The sequence below is a fragment of the Rutidosis leptorrhynchoides genome, chromosome 4 (assembly GCF_046630445.1).
Source record: "Rutidosis leptorrhynchoides isolate AG116_Rl617_1_P2 chromosome 4, CSIRO_AGI_Rlap_v1, whole genome shotgun sequence".
Classification (NCBI taxonomy): Eukaryota; Viridiplantae; Streptophyta; class Magnoliopsida; order Asterales; family Asteraceae; genus Rutidosis; species Rutidosis leptorrhynchoides.
The window spans coordinates 419,491,277-419,507,601 of NC_092336.1; the positions used below are offsets into that span (position 1 = coordinate 419,491,277).

At 33.2% G+C, this 16,325-nt stretch overlaps 1 protein-coding gene across 1 annotated transcript; it reads left to right on the plus strand.

Moving 5' to 3' along the window:
* The first annotated feature begins 6,869 nt into the window (after positions 1 to 6,869).
* Positions 6,870 to 7,286, plus strand: LOC139842047 (uncharacterized). Its single transcript, XM_071832225.1, has one exon. The coding sequence runs from the start codon at positions 6,870 to 6,872 to the stop codon at positions 7,284 to 7,286; it is 417 nt and encodes a 138-aa protein (XP_071688326.1).
* The last annotated feature ends 9,039 nt before the right edge of the window (positions 7,287 to 16,325 follow it).

The following is a 16,325-nucleotide window of genomic DNA, read 5'->3' on the forward strand; positions in this document are numbered from 1 at the left end:
AAAAGAAGTCAACGAGCTTCGCGCTCGAGTAGTGGCTTTGGAGAATATGGTGCAAAACTTAACAGCTCCAGCAACATCACCGGTACCAACAGTACCACCAACATCAACACCAGTACCACCAATAACCCAAGTTTCAACATCACATGCCTCAACATCTCATTCTGTACCTCGAGCATAATCATCGTTCTACGTATCGTTCTATCTACTTTATCTTCATTCTAAATATCGTTTTACATCGATTATCTTCGCTCGACATGGCGATTATATAATTTCTAAAGTTTTAGAGATTATGTAATCTAGTATTAACGATAAATCAAATGAGTTTAATATCTTATTGACTCATTAAATCCATGATTACATCTGAAGAAAATATATATGTATATATATTTTCATAAAGATTGTAATTAAAAATTCTTTTGTACAAACTGTTAATGGTAAAAATATTTTAACGGGTAGGTAATACCCGAGGAATATTTAGATTTCACATTAATAAGTTACACTGTACATTCTTCGAATCTAATTCAACAGTCATTTACTATCCTACTTACATCCACAGAGATACGAATCCGTTCACCGCAGAATAATCATTTTCATTCAAATTCATATTTGGATTTTGACCTATCAGAATTCAACAAGTGGCATAATGAAGAAAACATCGGACAAAATAAAATTTGTTAGAAACAAACAAATTAACTATGAGAAATTTTGTCAAGAATTCACGCTAACAAAATCCTAGCTAACTGTTCCCAGCTAACTGTTAATTCCTTATTACATTTTATTTTATCGCAATTTATTTATCGCAATTTTAATTCTCGCAATTTTATTTATTGTCATTTACATACTGTTATTTATTTTACGTACTTTATTTATCGTCATTTAAATACTGTTATTTACTTTACGCACTTTATTTATCGTCATTTAAATACTGTTATTTATTTTACGCACTTTACATATCGTCGGATAAATCGGGACATATGTACACAATACGTCGGATTAATTCTGAGACAATAAGTTGTACAATGGGTCACGATATGTCGATTAATTTTAAGATTATATATTTAACTATATACGTACTACTAACTGTGGACTACTAACTGTGGACTACTAACATTGGACTACTAATATTGGACAATTAAAATGTATTAAAATATTGATTATAATATATGAAACTAAACATTTCTTCAAGTTTGCCACTTGATTTCATCTTAAACCTCATTTGTATCTTGACGATTACAATAAGCGTTTAATCATCTAAAAACCTTCAATATTCTTGAAAACCCTCGGTTTGATAACCGATGATCCAGATTCGTTAACTTTGAAAATGCTGACGAAGCACCATGTTGTAGATGGTCTTAATGGCCAAAAGTGATGGTAAAAGAATGGAGTGTTGGGAACGCTCGATAGAAAATTTGGTAATGAAAAACGGATTGAGCTAACCATGAAGGAGACCAAGGACAAATACAGGGACCAAACCCTATATTCAAAGAATCCAGGTAATTCTGGATCCGATGAAATCTTTAGAGAATATCTTGCTCCGAAGTCATGTTAAAATCTTGCGAAAAATTTTTCTTCATCAACTTTCGAAATTAGAAATTTCAAAATATCATCATAAATATCTTCGATATTTCTGAAGATATTTTCATAAATATTCTCGTCCGAAATTATATACCTCTTCGTGTCATCTGTATTACATTATATTAGAAACTTCTGTAAAACCTAAGTATAAATTATGAATGAATTCTGGAGAAGTGTTAAGAATTTGAGCATGAGTTAGTATAATATAATGACACTTGGCCAACGTGGTTATATTACAGTAAGTCATACTGAAAATTCTAATGAAATATGATGATTCACAGACTATAACGTCATCATGTGCCATATTACATAACTCTTTCATTCTACTTAATCTCTAAGCATATCACGGAAATATTTCCTCGATATTTATGTTCTTCCGTAATTCCAACAGTTTGCTAATAAATCGTGCTATTTCATTTTCTTTCTGATTAGAAGATTTTCTTTAAATTCCATGAATTCCGGAAATTCACCATGACTACGTCAAAAGTTAAATCTCTATCTCGATCTTTTGTGATAGTTCCACTCATATGCTTCAAGTAATCGAATTGTTTTATCCATATTACTCAATGATGATAAAACTCTATTTATCAATTCATATTCGTCATGAAAACATTTTTATTGTTAGCCATGACGACCTCGATCAAATTTCGGGACAAAATTTCTTTAACGGTTAGGTACTGTCACGACCCGAAAAATTTCGACTAATTTTGAACCAAACTCTCGATACGATTTAATATCTTTGACAAGATAAGCAAAGTCTGTTGGGTTGAGTCTAAAATTTTTTTGAACTGTTTCATGTATTCAATTGACCTTTGACTGTTCTTGACAATTCACGAACAACTATTTGTAAATAGATATGCGTGTATGTATATATAAATAATAATTCGAAATATAATTTGAAATATTATATGTGTTATTAGAATGAAATATGAAACATAAAAAAAAAATAGGATATTATAATAATTGTTATTTACAACATATCCATATATATATAAATAATGTATGAGAATATATATTTTGTGATTTCGAATCTATTTAGTAAATGACAATAGCACTCAATCGCCATTCGATGGATATTACACAAGTTAAATTCAAACTTATATTATTTTAAAATAAACGGTGATCCGAACATGAGTTATATCAATTATAGGCTTATTTAAAATATAATTAGAAACTATTTGTTGAATTTCAAAACTTTTTATATTTAACTTAGGGTTGGGAGTGAATAATTAATGTAATTTTTATTTAATAGATAGTGATTGAATTCTACACCATAATGACCAAAATAAATAAAGACAATTAATTTAAAAAATTTGGGATTATTCTGTGGACTTTTATCCGCCACTGAATAACAACGGAGTACGATATAGCACTTCGTAGAAAAACCGTCGGTATAAAATTTCAAATTTAAAGTTGGCTTTACTATGTGGTGATTGATTTCATTTCATTAGTACGTTTAATTATTATGATTATAATAATATAATTATTATATTATATTACATGTCTACATCTATATATTATATGCATACAAATGAGTAACAATCACCATTCCCGTAAATTAGGCTGATATATAGCTCTTTTATATAAATCATATTGTACCACATTCATCAATTCATCACCCAAAGTCAAATACCACTTGTCATGTTTCTTTTGTATACTATGCCTTTCAATTTAAAGATTTTATGATATAAGAAATCCCGTCAATTTAGGAAATGATAGTACACATTAGTGTTTTATATCTCTATCCATACTTTATACAAGACCCCACCTGTCACCATACAAATGAATTGAATCGATAGAATACTGTTTTCATTCTTAACCACTTTATTATATATACATATTACATATAGAAATAAAAGATACACTAACCATATTTCACTACCAACTTGTTTTCACTTCTATTGCTCGATCAACCATCCCATTTCATCACCACCTTCCACCATCCTCAAACACCATGACCTCCGCCACCATACCCACTTCATCTCCTTCAATCACCTTCAACCCTCACCACTTGAAACCGTCGGCCACCCAGATCACCATCTTTAAACCTGTGTAACCAACCACAAAAACTTTGCTCAATCACGGTTTCATATCTATAATCGGAAACCCACTTGCTATTGTGGAACCGAGGCCAAGAATCAAACACCTTTGAGTTATCTACTGCACTTTGTTTTCTGTTTCTTCATCATAATAACACCATCACCTTCATTAAGACAAGCCACCATCCTCTTTCCTTTTCTTCGACCACCATCTTCGTTTTCTCACCGGAAACCATCACCACCATAACTCAACGCCACTATAAACCATCACCCTACTCCACCACTTCATCGATCACTACAACCAACATATCTTACTAGTTCTTGCTGCTGCTCGTAGTGCGCTACTACTACTTCTGTTGTAGCAGTGAAACTACCATAACCACGATTCACCACCATTAAACCATTCCCTTGTTATCGAAACCCACCACCTTTGGTTCTACTTCCTGTTTCGAGAACACCACTAAGCGTCATCAAGAACCATTGCCTATGTGTTGTTTCTTTTTCCGTTGCAAAACTGAAGCCAAACACCATTATTATATCACACTAATTGTTGCTGCTACGCTACAGTGGGTGGATTTAATTAAACAAGTATATCAAAGGTGGGGCTGCCATGTTCCTGTCTCCAGCTTCTTGTTCGTTTATTTTTTTTTTATGAACTGAAAAACTACCTTGGGCCACTTAGATTTCCCATGGACTTAAAGCTTGGGCCGTATTCTGTTGTTGGGCCGATTGGGCTGCTATGTCACGAACTGGGCTGCAGTTTTGCTGTTGATCCAAAAAGATGAGTATAAGTATGAAGGTTACGGTTTATAGATGAGGTCGATCAAGATGAGTACATGATTATGATTGTGATGTGTGACGGTGAAACCGCTAAGTTAGATAAGAATCATAATGAGAATTAAGTTAAATAATGTTAGATGATGATGAAATTGATATTATGATGATCATGATTTAATAATGATGATTATGATGATGGTTTAGTTATGATATTAATGACGATGATGATGCTAATAAGAATAATGTTGATGATAATCATGTTAAGATACTGGGTATGAATATGATAATGATAATAAAAGATTGATGAAAATAAAACAGTTTCGTAATTAATAAATAATTAATCGAGTGGGTTATAATAGAAAGAAACTAGCGGAGCAGTGGTTGAGCGTGTGTCTGTTGAACGAAAAGTCGCGGATTCGATCCCAACCTGTGACATAATTGTTATCTTCTAAAGGTATTATTATTATTATTATTATTATTATTTTATTATTATTATTATTATTATTATTATTATTATTATTAAAATTATTATTATTAATTATTATTATTGGTATCATTTTTATTAAAAACTATCATTTTTATTAAAAGTATCATTTTTATTATCATTATCAATATTAGAAAAATTATCATTTCTGTCAAAATTATTATTATTATTATCATTATTATTATTTTGACAATAATATTATTATTCTTATATTATTATTATTATTATTATTATTATTATTATTATTATTATTATTATTATTATTATTATTATTATTATTATTATTATTATTATTATTATTATTATCATTATTAATACTAGTATCAATATTATTGTCATAATAACTATTATTAATATTATTGTAAAATAAAAACAACTCTTTATTTATTATCAATATTATTTTATCAAATAACTATTAGATATATAAAACCATATCTACTACATATAACATAATTTTATCAATACTTTTACAATAAATATTAATGAATATAACTAATTAGGTTATTAATGAAACACCTAATTAAAATAAAAAAAAATTTAATCCATAATAATATATAAATTTGTTCGATTACCATTATATGTGTTTATATATATATATATATATATATATATATATATATATATATATATATATATATATATATATATATATATATATATATATATATATATATATATATATATATATATAAATGATATAGGTTCGTGAATCCGAGGCCAACCCTACACTTGTTAAATGTCGTCATATGTATTTTTACTATAAAATACAGTATGGTGAGTTTCATTTGCTCCATTTTTAATTGCTTTTGCAATATATATTTTTTGGCTGAGAATACATGCGCTGTTTTATAAATGTTTTACAAAATAGGCACAAGTACTAAAACAAATTCTACGTGGGTTTAAACCAGAAATATACCCTTAGCTTGGTAACATTAAACTACTTGTCTATGTACGGTAGGCGCGAATCCTAAAGATAGATCTATTGGGCCTGACAAACCCCATCCTGACTATGGGATGCTTTAGTACTTCGAAGTTATATTAAACACACCTGGTCTGGTGTACTTCAGAGGGTAAAACATGAACGTTAAGGCTTGTTACCGGGTGCCTACAACTTATAGAGTACTTTTATACACTTGCGATTGTACATATATTTATAAACGGAAATCTTGTGGTCTATTAACATATTGAAATGATTGTTATGATAAACCTATGAACTCACCAACCTTTTAGTTGACACTTTAGAGCATGTTTATTCTCAGGTATTAAAGAAATCTTCCGCTGTGCATTTGCTCATATTACATGAAGTCGTTCATGGCATATAGAGGTCAGAACCTCGCAATGGGACCAACTGTTGAAGACTTCGTCCAGATGGATTAGGACGGGTTATTACAAAATGTTCACTAATTTAACATTCATTAATAAACTGGGTTTTTCCGCCATTTTCCGGCAAGTGGGATACCACCTTCTACGGATCGGGCTCAGGAACGTTTTTCCTCACAAGAAACAACCACTTTTGTCCTCGCCGGCCTCACCGTTTCCCGTCAATTGCCGCCGGCTGTTACCTTTTACCACTCCCTTTATTTGTTTTGGTTAACTGATTATGTGTGCTACTTGTCATCTACGTATATATACCTCATATTCATATTATCAGTGTTTCTACTTATTTATTTATTTATTTCATTTTCAATTTTAAATATTTTAATTAACAAATCTATACTATTTAACATATTCTTTTTTTTAGCTTGTTTTGGTATATAGGTTAATATAGACCCTACACTTATGGTTACTTGAGATCGTGTCCTCCTACTTTAGGAGTGGGCAGGCCTAGAGGGGTTAGAAGCGGTAGTAGAGTAGCCACCCTTGATAGGATTAGAGTGGGTAGTTGGAATATAGGAACCTTGACGGGAAAGAGGATTGAGCTCGTTGATACCTTTCTTAAGAGTAATGTGGACATATGGTGTGTTCAAATGACTAGATGAAAGGGTGAAGGGGCGATGGATATTAAGTACTATAGGTTGTGGTACTCGGGTTCTAGGATAGCACGGAACGGGGTAGGTATCTTTTTGGGAAAACTACATAAGGATAACGTTGTTGACGTGGGTAGGTTTAGCGATAGGACTATGTCGGTTAGTCTATATATTAAGGAGGAGACTTTCACGGTCATTAGCGCATACGCACCTCACGCGGGTTTAAGTGATGGGGAAAAGAAGAGTTTTTGGGAATTGTTAGATGAGGTAGTGAGGAGGTGCCCAGCTGACCATCGACTGATTATAGGGGGTGATCTGAATGGACACTTAGGAGCGGAGGCAGAAGGTTACGAGGGAGTCCATGAGGGCTTTGGGTTTGGTCCTAGAAATGAAGAAGGGCGCTCAATTCTTGTCATTTTTTTTTATAAAAAATATCCCTTCTAGTTTCAATTGCATGTACCTTGATGGTCTTTTTAGCCTCTTCTGCACTAGTAAATGTCTGCCCAACAAAAAAGTAAGTTTGACTCACACCTCTTCTCTCAATTTCTTTTTTCTCTAACTCCCTAATTCTTCTTCTCTACTCACCTTCAATGTTATCCACTTCAAAATTACTTTCAAACTCCTCATTGTCTAAGTCTTCCACTTCTATAACTGGCACATCAGTTTTCTTTTCTTGGTTACCATTGTAATTAAATCCACCCATATTCACTACAAGATCCTCTATTACATTATATTCATCAGTTAGTCTATCTTCATCAACATTTGGTGCAACAAATGGGTCAAAGTCTTCATCATAATTCACTGTAACACTTGGTTGAATGTTCTCAAATAATGATTCAGTATTAACAGTAGGTATGTAAACATCATCATCAATACTTGATTGAATGTTCTCAAATAATGATTCATCATTAACAGTAGGTATGTTAACATCATCATCAATACTTTGTGTAACTTGTTGACTATTATCAAAAATAACTTCTTCACTAGCTTCACCTACATGCCATTCCAACATTAATCTTTTCTGAATCTTTGACTTTTTTCTCTTTGTCAATACATGCATAATTACATCCTCTTCAATCTCTTACAATACAAATTTTTTTTTTTGTTGGGGCTCTGATAAGTTTTTAAATTGGTGGTCTCATGTTCAATGTAAACCCATATTTTCTTATGCTCATGCACATACTGGATCATGTTGATTACATCAATATCACCACCTAGTGCTTTTAATCCATAATCAATATTTGTGTCTGGTTTTAGAAAGCGATAAAACATGATACTACGGCCATCATGTAGAGACCCGTCCTAATCCATCCGGACGAAGTCCATATCGATTATAAACGATTCACAACAGTTGATTACATCGCGAGGTACTTGACCTCTATATGATACATTTTACAAACATTGCATTCGTTTTTGAAAGACATGCATGCTTCACATTTCATAATATATCAGACTATCAACGACTTAATAATAATCTTGATGAATTCAATGACTCGAATGCAACGTCTTTTGAAATATTCTATGAATGACTCCAAGTAATATCTTTAAAATGAGTAAATGCACAACAGAAGATCTCTTTCGTACCTGAGAATAAACATGCTTTAAAGTGTCAACCAAAAGGTTGGTGAGTTCATTAGTTTAACATAAATAATCATTTCATAATTTTAATAGACCACAAGATTTCATATTTCCATTTCTCATAAACACACGTCCCATGCATAGAGACAAAAATATTTCATATGGATTGAACACCTGGTAACCGACCTTAACAAGATGCATATAGAATATCCCCATCATTCCGGGATCCTCCTTCGGACATGATATTTGTAGTGACCCGAACTTTTCCATGTTTATATATATTAATTGAGATTGATATTTACATGATTAAATGTTTCCAACATGTTAAGCAATCAAACTTGTTAAGACTTGATTAATTGAAATATGTTTCATATAGACAATTGACCACCCAAGTTGACCGGTGATTCACGAACGTTAAAACTTGTAAAAACTATATGATGACATATATATGGTTATATATATAGTTAACATTATATTATGATAATTAAACATATCATTAAGTATATTAACAAAGAACTACATATGTAAAAACAAGACTACTAACTTAATAATTTTTAAACGAGACATATATGTAACGATTATCGTTGTAAAGACATTTAATGTATATATATATCATATTAAGAGATATTCATACATGATAATATCATGATAATATAATAATTTAAAATCTCATTTGATATTATAAACATTGGGTTAACAACATTTAACAAGATCGTTAACCTAAAGGTTTCAAAACAACACTTACATGTAACGACTAACGATGACTTAACGACTCAGTTAAAATGTATATACATGTAGTGTTTTAATATGTATTTATACACTTTTGAAAGACTTCAATACACTTATCAAAATACTTCTACTTAACAAAAATGCTTACAATTACATCCTCGTTCAGTTTCATCAACAATTCTACTCGTATGCACCCGTATTCGTACTCGTACAATACACAGCTTTTAGATGTATGTACTATTGGTATATACACTCCAATGATCAGCTCTTAGTAGCCCATGTGAGTCACCTAACACATGTGGGAACCATCATTTGGCAACTAGCATGAAATATCTCATAAAATTACAAAAATATGAGTAATCATTCATGACTTATTTACATGAAAACAAAATTACATATCCTTTATATCTAATCCATACACCAACGACCAAAAACACCTACAAACACTTTCATTCTTCAATTTTCTTCATCTAATTGATCTCTCTCAAGTTCTATCTTCAAGTTCTAAGTGTTCTTCATAAATTCTACAAGTTCTAGTTACATAAAATCAAGAATACTTTCAAGTTTGCTAGCTCACTTCCAATCTTGTAAGGTGATCATCCAACCTCAAGAAATCTTTGTTTCTTACAGTAGGTTATTATTCTAATACAAGGTAATAATCATATTCAAACTTTGGTTCAATTTCTATAACTATAACAATCTTATTTCAAGTGATGATCTTACTTGAACTTGTTTTCGTGTCATGATTCTGCTTCAAGAACTTCGAGCCATCCAAGGATCCGTTGAAGCTAGATCCATTTTTCACTTTTCCAGTAGGTTTATCCAAGGAACTTAAGGTAGTAATGATGTTCATAACATCATTCAATTCATACATATAAAGCTATCTTATTCGAAGGTTTAAACTTGTAATCACTAGAACATAGTTTAGTTAATTCTAAACTTGTTCGCAAACGAAAGTTAATCCTTCTAATTTGACTTTTAAAATCAACTAAACACATGTTCTATATCTATATGATATGCTAACTTAATGATTTAAAACCTGGAAACACGAAAAATACCGTAAAACCGGATTTACGCCGTCGTAGTAACACCGCGGGCTGTTTTGGGTTAGTTAATTAAAAACTATGATAAACTTTGATTTAAAAGTTATTATTCTGAGAAAATAATTTTTATTATGAACATGAAACTATATCAAAAAATTATGGTTAAACTCAAAGTGGAAGTATGTTTTCTAAAATGGTCATCTAGACGTCGTTCTTTCGACTGAAATGACTACCTTTACAAAAACGACTTGTAACTTATTTTTCCGACTATAAACCTATACTTTTTCTGTTTAGATTCATAAAATAGAGTTCAATATGAAACCATAGCAATTTGATTCACTCAAAACGGATTTAAAATGAAGAAGTTATGGGTAAAACAAGATTGGATAATTTTTCTCATTTTAGCTACGTGAAAATTGGTAACAAATCTATTCCAACCATAACTTAATCAACTTGTATTGTATATTATGTAATCTTGAGATACCATAGACACGTATACAATGTTTCGACCTATCATGTCGACACATCTATATATATTTCGAAACAACCATAGACACTCTATATGCGAATGTTGGAGTTAGCTATACAGGATTGAGGTTGATTCCAAAATATATATAGTTTGAGTTGTGATCAATACTGAGATACGTATATACTGGGTCGTAGATTGATTCAAGATAATATTTATCGATTTATTTCTGTACATCTAACTGTGGACAACTAGTTGTAGGTTACTAACGAGGACAGCTGACTTAATAAACTTAAAACATCAAAATATATTAAAAATGTTGTAAATATATTTTGAACATACTTTGATATATATGTATATATTGTTATAGGTTCGTGAATCAACCAGTGGCCAAGTCTTAATTCCCGACGAAGTAAAAATCTGTGAAAGTGAGTTATAGTCCCACTTTTAAAATCTAATATTTTTGGAATGAGAATACATGCAGGTTTTATAAATGATTTACAAAATAGACACAAGTACGTGAAACTACATTCTATGGTTGAATTATCGAAATCGAATATGCCCCTTTTTATTAAGTCTGGTAATCTAAGAATTAGGGAACAGACACCCTAATTGACGCGAATCCTAAAGATAGATCTATCGGGCCCAACAAGCCCCATCCAAAGTACCGGATGCTTTAGTACTTCGAAATTTATATCATATCCGAAGGGTGTCCCGGAATGATGGGGATATTCTTATATATGCATCTTGTTAATGTCGGTTACCAGGTGTTCACCATATGAATGATTTTTATCTCTATGTATGGGATGTGTATTGAAATATGAAATCTTGTGGTCTATTATTATGATTTGATATATATAGGTTAAACCTATAACTCACCAACATTTTTGTTGACGTTTTAAGCATGTTTATTCTCAGGTGATTATTAAGAGCTTCCGCTGTCGCATACTTAAATAAGGACGAGATTTGGAGTCCATGCTTGTATGATATTGTGTAAAAACTGCATTCAAGAAACTTATTTTGTTGTAACATATTTGTATTGTAAACCATTATGTAATGGTCGTGTGTAAACAGGATATTTTAGATTATCATTATTTAATAATCTACGTAAAGCTTTTTAAACCTTTATTGATGAAATAAAGGTTATGGTTTGATTTAAAATGAATGCAGTCTTTGAAAAACGTCTCATATAGAGGTCAAAACCTCGCAACGAAATCAATTAATATGGAACGTTTTTAATCAATAAGAACGGGACATTTCAGTTGGTATCAGAGCGTTGGTCTTAGAGAACCAGAAAATTTGCATTAGTGTGTCTTATCGAGTTTGTTAGGATGCATTAATGAGTCTGGACTTCGACCGTGTTTTCTTTAAAAATGATTGCTTAACATTTTTGTTGGAAACTATATATTTTTAACATATGAATATTATGTGATATATTAATCTCTTAACGTGTTTGATATTATGTGATAGATGTCTACCTCTAGAACAAGTCCCATTGACTTACCTAATAATAATGAAGAGTCAAATGTAAATTGGAATGATTCGTGGACTGATTCACAAGTTCCCGAAGAGGAACCGGAAGAAGAGTCGGAACCGGAAGAAGAATCGGAACCGGATGATGAATCGGAACCGGAAGAAGAAATAGAACCGGTGGGGGAAATAATAAAACGGTTAAGTAAAAGAGAATCCTCAACCAACCGACCAAGGTTAATTATGGTCAATGGTGTTTCCGCCAAGGAAGCAAAATATTGGGAGGATTACCAATTCTCCGATGAATCGGATTCCGACGAGAATTCCGATGATGTTATAGAAATTACCCCAACTGAATTTAAAAAGGCAAAAGAAAATAATAAAGGAAAGGGCATAAAAATAGAGAAATCTAATTCCAAGCCCGATGAACTTTATATGTATCGTCAACCCCCGAAGTCCTTAAGTTGTAACAATGACCCGGGAACCTCTAAACCACCAGGTTTTTCTAAACCAATGTGGACAACGACGGCTCGTATTAGGGGAACATCATATATCCCTAGAAACTTGGCAAAACGAACCAAAACCGAAGAAGAAGAAACAAGCGAGTCGGAATAAGATAGTTGTATTCGTGTGGTGTAATATATGTAATATAGTGTGCTTATGCTTTATGATATATGTAAAAATTGCTTGTATTAATAAGTATTTTTTTATGAATCTAACTCTTGTCTATTTTACAGTATAAAAACACAAAATGGATAGACAACCCAATATTTTAAGAGACCTACCCGGAGACATGATTGATGAAATCTTGTCTAGAGTCGGTCAGAATTCTTCGGCACAACTATTTAAGGCGAGATCAGTTTGTAAGACATTCGAAGAACGTTCCAAGAATGCCTTGGTTTATAAAAGGCTTTCGTTCGAAAAATGGGGGATATCACATTGGGAAATCCATAAGTTACGATGTGTTTACTTTGACGCATATATTGCGGGGAACCCAAATGCTATTTTACGCAATGGGTTAAGAAATTATTTTGACTCAATATATCCGAATATTGGACTTCGTGATTTAGAAAAAGCGGCTAACATGCAACATAAAGAAGCATGTTATGCTTACGGATTAGTAATGTTCGCTTCTCACCAAAGTGAGAACAAGAACATCGGCCTACAACTATTAAACAAAACGTTCCCACAAGTGACGGAGTCGGTAATTGGGGTAAGAAATGAGGTTTTTAGATTGTTACGGGACTGTTGGACATTACGTAACCCTCGTCCCTTTGACGACATTACAACATGTTGTCTTATCAACGGCCATAACGGTTATGTTCCACAAGACCAAGGATGGGAAGTAGTCATAGTAAAACCAGAATGCATGACTTGTTTCTGGACGTATGAATTACGTGTCTTTATTGCCTTTGCTGAACGACTTGTGTACTAGCTAGAATTATCTTCACAACTATCTTGTATCAAAGTTATTGTGTGCTATATTTCATGCTTTATGTAAAATAAGCGGTATTGTAAGTTTGTAAAATATTGTATAAAAGTTTGAACGCGAAATATTATTATAATCAGTTTTTCATATAGAATTGTAGTAGTTGAATTGTATATTAGCTACTAAGTATGAACTTAACGGGTAGGTACTACCCGAATTTAAACTTATAAAATGCTAATATGAAGAAAAAGCTTTTATAAATGAGTTCATATTATGCTACGAAATACTATTAACTACTCTTAATATTCTGTATGATTAACTTGTTCCATTTGACTATTTTGAAGGAAATGGCACCGACTACTCAACACACCGTGAATATGAATGAAGAGGAATTCCGTACTTTTCTAGCTTCAAACATAGCCGCAGTACAGGCTGCGCTACATACCAACAATAACCTTGGATCTAGCAGTACAGGAAATCGTGTAGGATGCACCTACAAAGAATTCACTGCCTGCAAACCTTTGGAATTTGATGGAATCGAAGGACCGATCGGATTGAAACGGTGGACCGAGAAGGTCGAATCGGTGTTTGCCATAAGTAAGTGTACTGAAGAGGACAAAGTGAAGTACGCTACACATACCTTCACAGGTTCTGCGTTAACATGGTGGAATACCTATCTAGAGCAAGTGGGACAAGACGATGCGTACGCACTACCGTGGTCAGCATTCAAGCACTTGATGAACGAGAAGTACCGTCCCAGAACCGAGGTCAATAAGCTCAAGACAGAACTTAGAGGGTTACAAACCCAAAGATTTGATATTACCACGTACGAAAGACGATTCACAGAATTGTGCCTATTGTGTCCGGGAGCATTCGAAGATGAGGAAGAGAAGATCGACGCGTTTGTGAAAGGATTACCGGAAAGAATCCAAGAAGATATAAGTTCACACGAGCCCGCCTCCATACAACAGGCATGTAGAATGGCTCACAAACTAGTGAACCAGATTGTAGAAAGAATTAAAGAACAGACTGCTGAAGAGGCCAATGTGAAGCAAGTCAAAAGAAAGTGGGAGGAAAACGGTGATAAGAATCACCAATACAACAACAACAGCAATTACAACAATAATCGCAACAATTATCCCAACAATCGCAACATCAATCGCAACTACAACAAACGGCCCAACAACAACAACAACAACAACTACAACAACAACAACTACAACAATCATCCCAACAACAACAATCAGAAGCAGCTATGCCAAAGGTGTGAAAAGTATCACTCGGGGTTCTGCACCAAATTTTGCAACAAGAGTAAAAGAAATGGTCATAGCGCGGCGAAGTGTGAGGTCTACGGACCAGGGGTTAATAGAACGAAAGGAACAAATGGTGTCGGAACGAGTAATGGCGGAGCAAGTAGTGTCGGAGCAAGTTATGCCAATGTAGTTTGTTATAAATGTGGAAAACCGGGCCACATTATTAGAAATTGCCCGAACCAGGAGAACACGAATGGACAAGGCCGCGGAAGAGTTTTCAATATTAATGCGGCAGAGGCACAAGAAGACCCGGAGCTTGTTACAGGTACGTTTCTTATTGACAAAAAATCTGCTTACGTTTTATTTGATTCGGGTGCAGATAGAAGCTATATGAGTAGAGATTTTTGTGTTAAATTAAGTTGTCCATTGATGCCTTTGGATAGTAAATTTTTACTCGAATTAGCAAATGGTAAATTAATTTCAGCAGATAATATATGTCGGAATCGAGAAATTAAACTGGTTAGCGAAACATTTAAGATTGATTTGATACCAGTAGAGTTAGGGAGTTTTGATGTGATAATCGGTATGGACTGGTTGAAAGAAGTGAAAGCAGAGATCGTTTGTTACAAAAATGCAATTTGCATTATACGAGAAAAAGGAAAACCCTTAATGGTGTACGGAGAAAAGGGCAACACGAAGCTACATCTTATTAGTAATTTGAAGGCACAAAAACTAATAAGAAAAGGTTGCTATGCTGTTCTAGCACACGTCGAGAAAGTACAAACTGAAGAAAAGAGCATCAATGATGTTCCCGCCGCAAAAGAATTTCCCGATGTATTTCCGAAAGAATTACCGGGATTACCCCCACATCGATCCGTTGAATTTCAAATAGATGTTGTACCAGGAGCTGCACCAATAGCTCGTGCTCCTTACAGACTCGCACCCAGCGAGATGAAAGAACTGCAAAGTCAATTACAAGAACTTTTAGAGCGTGGTTTCATTCGACCAAGCACATCACCGTGGGGAGCTCCTGTTTTGTTTGTCAAGAAGAAAGATGGTACATTCAGGTTGTGTATCGACTACCGAGAGTTGAACAAACTTACCATCAAGAACCGCTACCCACTACCGAGAATCGACGACTTATTTGATCAACTACAAGGCTCGTCTGTTTATTCAAAGATTGACTTACGTTCCGGGTATCATCAAATGCGGGTGAAAGAAGATGATATTCCAAAGACTGCTTTCGGAACACGTTACGGTCATTACGAGTTTATGGTCATGCCGTTTGGTTTAACTAATGCACCAGCTGTGTTCATGGACCTTATGAACCGAGTGTGTGGACCATACCTTGACAAGTTTGTCATTGTTTTCATTGATGACATACTTATTTACTCAAAGAATGACCAAGAACACGGTGAACATTTGAGAAAGGTGTTAGAAGTATTGAGGAAGGAAGAATTGTACGCTAAATTTTCAAAGTGTGCATTTTGGTTGGAAGAAGTTCAATTCCTCGGT

What these genes read in the sequence shown, in the direction of transcription:
- LOC139842047 (XM_071832225.1), top strand. Translation starts at nt 6,870, where the DNA reads ATGGATATTAAGTACTATAGGTTGTGGTACTCGGGTTCTAGGATAGCA.